This window comes from Sceloporus occidentalis, unplaced genomic scaffold (genome assembly GCF_023333645.1).
Source record: "Sceloporus occidentalis isolate IW3139 unplaced genomic scaffold, rSceOcc1.0.p SCAF_124, whole genome shotgun sequence".
Classification (NCBI taxonomy): domain Eukaryota; kingdom Metazoa; phylum Chordata; class Lepidosauria; order Squamata; family Phrynosomatidae; genus Sceloporus; species Sceloporus occidentalis.
Window position 1 is genome coordinate 1,619,814 of NW_028317104.1, and position 8,432 is coordinate 1,628,245.

The following is an 8,432-nucleotide window of genomic DNA, read 5'->3' on the forward strand; positions in this document are numbered from 1 at the left end:
ATCCTCGGTATATTATTATTATTACCTTCTATTTATATAGCACTAACAATTTATGCAGAGATTCTTACAATACATACATAAAGAGGGTATGACAAAAGTGGCAGAGTAAGACATTAAGTAAAGCGAGTCGTACTCTTACCCTTACAATCTTGAGTATACTGAAATTAATTTGCAGTCAGTCCGATAGTGGAAAATTAGCTGTTCATTACATTTTATATATATAAAGCGCCACTACGTAGAGTGGTCTTCACTCAGTGTCTACACTATACAAAAGTATGCAATATAAAAGAAACAAAAAGGGTAAAATATATTTGCTTTCATTTAATTTGCACACTATGATAAAACTCTTTACGAGAAAGATAATTTACTAAAAGATACATTCATTTTTAAATATGTTTTTTGCTATAGTACACACCAAGTACTGTTTTATGCAGTTACTTTAACATGTTTTAATATTTATCCAATTGGAAATTAAAAAAAAATTACTTAACAAGCAAGCATTTCCATAACTTATATACACTGGTTGATACGTTGAATATATACACTTCAGGTAAAATGTTAAGCAAATGTAGAATGAGGCATATTTAAGTACACAAGTGCATCATATAATTGTGGATATTAGCAGGATTGGCCACAAATGTGTATTTCTCTCTGGAAATGCTGCTTTTGCTCTACAAATCCCAAATGTTGGTAATTTGGTTATCAAACACAAGCACTTATATTTACATTAAGAATAAAAGTTTGTCTGCCATAAAATGTAAATCCTAGAGGTATTTCCTCAACAAGAAGTTTACTTTATTCCTCAAAAATACACTTAAATAAAACAGTATACTGCATAATAACTAGAATATAAATGTATATAATCTTTACACAAAATGATGATGAAACATAGGTTAATCATAGTTTTAAACCTATATGTTGTATAAAATGTGTGTCATTCTGCTGAGTTCAAATAGTTCAGAAAGACCCGCCCTTTTGACGCAGATGTAAGATGTGGAGGACACTAGACATGTGCCCTTATCCTTGACTTTCTCATGGGGCGAGGTTCAGTTTTCTCTTATAATGCAATTTTTTATTTTATGTCCCTATTTCTGAAAACAGCATTAATACTTCAAGATCAAATGTGTATATTTTAACCCCACCTTGTAAGGTATGATGGATAGGATAAGGGTGTGGATGAGACCGCGCTGAGGTCAGACACACTCGTGCAGTGTGCATATTAAACAATTTCGGGACAGGTAATATATTTATTCTATATGCCCATCAACTACCTAGCAGTTAAAAAATAAAGCAGAGCATAATTTTGATAAAACTGAGCAAAAAAAAGACACGATTTCACTGAGGGAAAAAACTTGTATCAGAATCCACAGTAGCTTTAGTTGCTTAGCAATTAATTAAAATGGCATCTTTAAATGCATATCAAGGTTTGTTTGATGACGGTGCAAATTCTTGGACAGGACCCAAAAACCACCCACAGTTAAACCACACACTGCTGATGTATTTCATAGCACTGCAGTGGCACCTAAAAGTACAATAATGCTCTCTACATTAAAAAATGACAACTATTATTTTACTTAACTCTACCAATACTTTGGGAGGAAAACTGCATAAGCTCAGAGCCACCTTATTTAGCTATATTTAAACACATTAAACAACTAATTAAAAGGTTTGATTCAGTCTATGCAATTAAAGAGTATGCTGCTGAGATGCGTTTGTGCTTATGCAAGCCAACGGGACAGTGGTGCATGGGATGCTCGCTGCTGCAATGCAGGGCAGAGTTTGGGTTGACCGCGTGGGTTCTAACACTGCAATGCAGATCACAACTTTGCAAAATGTACCTTGCTCTGTCACAAGTGCCATTAACCCCTTAGAAATATAATCTAATGTTCTTACCTGCCATGCTCAAATTCACAATTACAGTCCATATTAGAAGCAGCGTGGAAAATATTTTTTCTTGAAAATGTTGCATTTTGCGTTCGGAGCTGGACCAGGCGATTGTTATACATACAATACGCTATGATGCGGGAAGTAGCATCCGTTTCTGTGTTTCAAGAGCACAGCAGTCACGCAGAGCTCAGAGCGCTTACTCTCCAATTCGCACACTGTGGCACATTTGGTATCCTACCAAGAATATGAGGAGATCACGTGACGACCTGCAGCTGATGTCAGAATGCAGACATTTTTGTTACGGGCTCTATAGTTTTCAGAAGCGAGCTGTCGGGCAAGTATTGAGAGTGTGATTATTTTGATGTGCAAAGCTTCAATTCCGGACCTCTGAAAACTTGATTAAAATTAACGTATGATGGCATGTTTTTGTGATAAATATATCCTATCCTCAACCATAACTTCATGCTACAAATACTCACTCTTATTAACTTAACTTAATTGTACTATCTCCCTTTACATAATATTAAACTCTTAACCCAATAATAAATTACATAAGGGCTGCTCAAATTGTACACTCAAAAAATGAAATGGTCAGCACACCAGTCCCACTTATGGGGTATATTATGACAATTAGTAGTACAATATGCAATACAATTCATTAATCTCAGCTGAAAGTTACAGCACTAAAAGTATACATACATTCACTGGCCACTATTTGGTACACTTTGCTAGTACCGGGTTGGACCCCCTTTTGCCTTCAGAACTGCCTTCGTTCTTCATGGCATACTTTCTACAAGGTGCTGAAAACATTCCTTTTGGTCCATATGGACATGATAGCATCACGTAGTTGCTGCAGATTTGTCGGATGCACATCAATGATATGAATCTTCCTTTCCACCAAATCCCAAAGGTGCTCTATTGGATTGAGATCTGGTGACTGTGGAGGCCATTGGAGCACAGTGAATTCATTGTCTTGTTCAAGAAACCAGTTTGAGATGATGTGAGCTTTGTGACATGGTGCATTATGCTTCAGGAAATAGCCATCAGAAGATGGGTACAATGTGGTCATAAAGGGATGGACATGGTCAGCAACAATACTCAGGTACGCTGTCACGTTTAAACGATGCGCAATTGATACTAAGGGGCCCAAAGTGTGCCAAGACAATGTCCCCCACACCATTACACCACCACCAGCCTGAACTGTTGATACAAGGCAGGATGGATCCATGCTTTCATGTTGTTTACGCCAAAGTCTGACCCTGCCATCTGAATGTCGCAGCTGGAATTGAGACTGATCAGAGCAGGCAACATTATTCCAGTCTTCCATTGTCCAATTTTGGTGAGCCTGTGCCAATTGTAGCCTCAGTTTCCTATTCTTAGCTGACAGGAGTGGCACCCGGTGTGGTCTTCTGTTGCTGTAGCCCATCTGCTTCAATGTTTGACGTGTTGTGTGTTCAGAGATGGTATTCTGCATACCTTGGATGGAACGGGTGGTTATTTGAGTTACTGGATATTTTCTCTTTTGTGTTAGACATCCATTTTTAACTACATAATATGTACTCACCTCTTTGAAGTAAAGACCGTGATTGAAATATGATTTAAAAATAACAGCTGAACTGGCAGATATTTTTTATTTAATATGTAGTTCAGATAATGAAGCGCCCTTTTGTTTCTTTTCTCTAGCTCCCCTCCTTATGAGAGTACCCCTCATATAGGCCTTAATTAAGGACTATTTTTAATATTTTTAATATTTAATAAAAACTATGATTGAGAAAATATATTTTTTTTGTTTTTATTTCCTTTTATTTGCCAACCTGCCCCCCCAGTTATGCACATCTTCCTCAGGGGAGCTGAGACAAAGCCCGCGCATTCAGCTTTATAAATAATTTATATCAGGGCTTGACAAATTTGTTGCGAATATAGGCGCCAGGTAAAAAAGTTAGGAGCCAGGATTTTTTTTAAAACTAACAGTTGGTTAGGAGTGATCTGATCATCATCAGCCCACTTACTAAACTCACAGCGTTTGACCTGAAAGCACCCTGGACTTTTAGGTCAGTGCTGTTTTTAAAAAAAATTAATTATTTTTTATTTTTAACTCTTTCGATGCTGATGTTCCATTGGAGCACAGCATTGACTGATATTTACCCCCCACAAGCTTGTGGGGACAAATGTTAACCCCTGCAATGCCACGAATGTGTCATACACAATTGTGGCATTGAAGAGGTTAACGCTGCACTGTCGCTCTCAGGGAGTGAACAGGCAGCAGGGGGGTGTTGGGGCTGGCCTCCACACTCATGTGGAGACCGAAGAACCCTCTCCCCCTGTCCCTGAAGCTGCCTCTATAGACCAGCCATTGCAGGGGGGAGTCTCTGATGACTGCTGTAGGCTTCCATGCCTACAGGAATCATCAAAGGGCTTGTGGGGCTCGTTTTTGCTGTTGCTGGCCTGCCTGGGCTTCCAGGCAGACCACCAGCAGCAGAGCCCCTTACAAAATGGGAATTAACTCCTAAATGCCACGATCACGGCATTGAAGGGGTTAACGCTGCACTGTCGCTCTCATGGAGCGATCAGGCAGCTGGGGGGTGTTGGGTCAGGTCCCCACACTTGTGTGGGGACCCAATCAACACACAACCCCCTTCCCTGAAGCTGCCTGTGGCAGCTGAAAACACGATTGCTGGTTTTCCTGCAACCGCGTTTTCAGCCTACAGGATCACTCCTTGGGAGTGATCTCAGGCTCGGGGGCGGGCTCGAAGTGGCTGTGCTGTCTGCCCAGACACCTGGGCAGACAGCAGCAGCAGCGCCCCCGTGTGGTGACGCGGGGGGATTTTTTTCTGGATGTAAGAGGCTGACAAACACCTAGGCGCCAGGACAAAATGCTCTGTCGCCAAGGCGACCTGGCGCCTGGGATTTGTCGAGCCCTGATTTATATAAATATATAAGTTTATATGTGAATTACAATTTAGCTATACCTGCAAAGCTGGGATTGTGTGTTATTCTGTTGATCCATATCGACTATTCTATGTTTCTATACATTATTTATGTATACCTGCAAATACAGGGTTTGTATGTCTTATTCAGTTGATCAATACCTGCAAAGCTGTTTCCTTGTGTTTTTTATTTGATCTATACCCGCATTGCTGAGTTTACATGTGATTTCCAGGTGATCTATACCTGCAATGCTGGGTTTGTGTGTTCTATTGATCAGTACTTGCAATACTATGCTTCCATGCATTATTATTGTATACCTGCAAATACAGGATTTGTATGTCTGATTCTGTTTATTTGATCTATACATTAAATGCCAAGTTCTCATAAGAATTTAAATTGATCTATACATGGCCAGCTGGGTTTGTGTGTTCATGTGTTGATCCGTACCGGCAATGTTTCCATACATTATTTATGTATACCTGCAAATATGGGGTTCGTATGTCTTATTCAGTTGATCTATACATGCAAGTGCTGTTTTATGTGTTTATTTGATCTATATCTGAACTACAGGGAGTTAGTAAAAGAGAGGTATGGCTTAGTGAATAAGGGGGATTCTGGGGATGGTTACGGGGGAGGGGACCTCTCAATGTCACGTTAGGGTCAGAAGGAGGGAAGACTGCACTGACTCTCACAGTCTTCCCCTAATTTGTAGTGAGTGTGGCAAATATTTTTTATGGTGTGGTAGTGGAGGGAATTAGTGCATGCTAGGGAGTGTGGAGTGGGGCCCAAAGAAATGCTTGCATAGGGTTTAATTATTTCAATATAAAATTGTCAGCAGGGTCTAATATTTATATATAATGTCAGCAGGGGCTAATATTATTATATATTGTCAGCATGGGCTAATATTAGTATATATTGTCAGCATTAATATACATCGGCAGCAGGATCTAATATTAAATAATGAAAACTAACTGCCAGTTTGTTTGTTCAATCACAGTCTTTACTTCAAAGAGATAAGTATATATTAGGTAGTTACAAATGCATGTCTAACGTGTGTGTGTGTATATATATATATATATATATATATATATATATACACCTGTGTGTGTAATCTCATGCGCTTCCCTCAATGGCAGAAATAAAATGTGGTCACCCTAGTGTGTGTGTGTATGGGCAGTGTTTGTAAGCCTGTGTGTGTGTGTGTGTGTAAAGGCAGGGGACTGTAAGGGCAGTGTATGTGTATACATGTGTTTATGGGCACGTGTGTGTGTGGGCAGTATGTATGCACAGTTTGTGTGTAAGAGCAGTGTGTGTATTTGTATGTTTGTAAGCTGGTGTGTGTGTGTAAAGGCAGGGTTGTGTAAGGGCAATGTATGTGTATATGCGTGTTAATGGGCAGGTGTGTGTAAAGGCAGTGTGTAAGGGCAGTCGAATGTAGGGACAGTGTATGTGTATATGTGTGTTTATGGGTAGATGTGTATAAGGGCAGTGTATGTCTATATGGGTGTTTATGTGCAGTCGTGTTCAAGGGCAGTATATGCGCATATGCGTGTTACTGGGCAGATGTGTATGTAAAGGCAGTGTGTGTGTATAAATGTGTGTGTAAGGACAGTGTAAATAAAATAACCTCTGAAAAATAGCTGGGGGGCACAATTTTCCATTCTTGCCTCGGGTGCAAAAAGAGCTAGCTACGGCTCTGTCCACTTCCTACCAGCCGAAAGTGACAAGGACAGCCAAACCCTCTCCCAGACCTGGTAGGATGAGCAGGCAGACGTTTACGGTCAGCCTGGAGCTTATACCGTTGTGCAGAGACATGAAGCGAGTCCTGAACCTGTGCCCATATGGAGCGGAGTTCGCGCAGATGGACTTCAAAACTATCGAGCAACATTGGGGGTTGAAGTCTGTAGTTGTCAGGGTCCTCAGCAAGGACCCCAACGAAGCAACTCACCTGAGTACCCGCCAATGGCGGGCACCAGTTCCCATGCCGCTGCCGTCCTCACTGCTGCTCCGTCGGCTGCTTCGCCGTCTGAGTATAGACGCGCGCACGCCCCCACCTCTCTTTGTGGATTCCTGAATGGAGAAGGCGGGGAACCCGCGTCAACGACATTACGCACGGAGGCGGGGCGACCCCTGGTGGTAGCTTTAAAAACCAGCACTGAGTATCACTCAGTGCTCAGTTATTGTGCTTAACGGAGCTCTATTGTGTTGCTGCTTTTTCCCTATTGATTCCTGTTGCTGAACCTTGGCTATTGTACACCGTTTATGCTGATTTCTCCGTTCCTGACCCTTGGCTATTGAATACTGTTTATGCTGATTTCTCCATTCCTGAACCTTGGCTAATAAATACCGTTTACGCTATTTTCTCCAATCCTGAGCTTTGGCTATTTATTCCTGGACTTGCTGAGTTACCATCTGCCCTCACCGCTGTGAGGTATCCTGCATACCGGGTTCCTCACCCCGAATCCCCGACAGTAGTTTACGGGTGAGAGGCCCGGGGAAGTGCACAGGTTACTGTTTGGTGCAAACTCCGCCAAATGTAAGGGGTCAGACCAATTGCCCTGATGATCGGACATGTTACAACTAAGATATTGCTCCAGGGCCCGATTGGAGTTCTCTGCAGTCCCGTCTGTGGATGATAAGCCGAGGAGAAGGATAGCTGAATACCCATTTGATCACAGAAGGCACGCCAAAATCTGGACACAAACTGGCTACCTCTGTCGGAGACTATGACCTTGGTTAGGCCACGTAGCCGGAAGACCTCCTTAGCAAAGATACCGTATTGGCTCGAGTATAGGCCGCACCCTAAAAGTTAGGTGCTTTTTTAAAGAAAAAATGTAATTTAAAGTTTAATAGATAATGCTGCCACTTTGCCCCCCCGAGACATGCTGCCACTCTGTGTCCCACTCTGTGTGTGCCCCCCCGAGATATGCTGCCACTCTGTGTGTCCCCCCCGAGATATGCTGCCACTCTGTGTGTCCCCCCCGAGATATGCTGCCACTCTGTGTGTGTGTCCCGAGATATGCTGCCACTCTGTGTCGTCCCCCCGAGATATGCTGCCACTCTGTGTCCCCCCCCGAGATGTGCCCCCCTCCCCTAGACTTACCAGTGCAGACTCCCAGGGTCCCCGTTGTCTTGTGGGGCCGGCGGGGGACATCTTTTCTATGCATAATGGTATACAACTTCCGGTGCCGGCAGCGGAGGTTGTTTACGCTCGCTGGTGAACGTCTGCACGGTAAGCTTTAACAATCCTCCTTACCAGTGCAGACTCCCGGGGTCCCCGGTGTCTGCGCGATCCGTGGAAAGTGCCAGCAGGGGAGGATGTCTGAGCGTATGGGACAGTAGGATACAGGTCCCCTGCACTGCTGCGGGGATCTGTGTCCTAACCCTGCTGCCTGCCCGGCGCCCAGAACTGCATGTCCCGGGCGTCGGGCGCTAGCCCCCGAATATAGGCCGCACCCCCACTTTAAAGACTTAAAGTGGGGGGAAAAGTGCAGCCTATATTCGGGCAAATACGGTATTTGCCAATTCCTGTACTGTAGGAAGCGGGATGCAGTGACACATCTTTGAAAATCGGTCTACCATAAGTATCACTGTATTATTTTGTGAAACAGGTAAAT

The 8,432-nt window shown here is 42.8% G+C and overlaps 1 protein-coding gene across 1 annotated transcript in view; it reads right to left on the bottom strand.

Moving 5' to 3' along the window:
* LOC149282011 (contactin-associated protein 1-like) overlaps positions 1–7,982 on the bottom strand; it is a 101,452-nt gene extending 93,470 nt beyond the window's left edge. The window contains exons 1-4 of the mRNA XM_089498682.1: positions 7,919–7,982; positions 7,260–7,441; positions 6,764–6,885; positions 6,527–6,646 (exon numbers count right to left, since the gene is read on the bottom strand). Coding sequence (XP_089354808.1) covers positions 6,527–6,646; positions 6,764–6,885; positions 7,260–7,441; positions 7,919–7,982 — 488 coding nt within the window. The remainder of the gene's footprint in view (positions 1–6,526; positions 6,647–6,763; positions 6,886–7,259; positions 7,442–7,918) is intronic.
* Between the last annotated feature and the right edge of the window lie 450 nt (positions 7,983–8,432).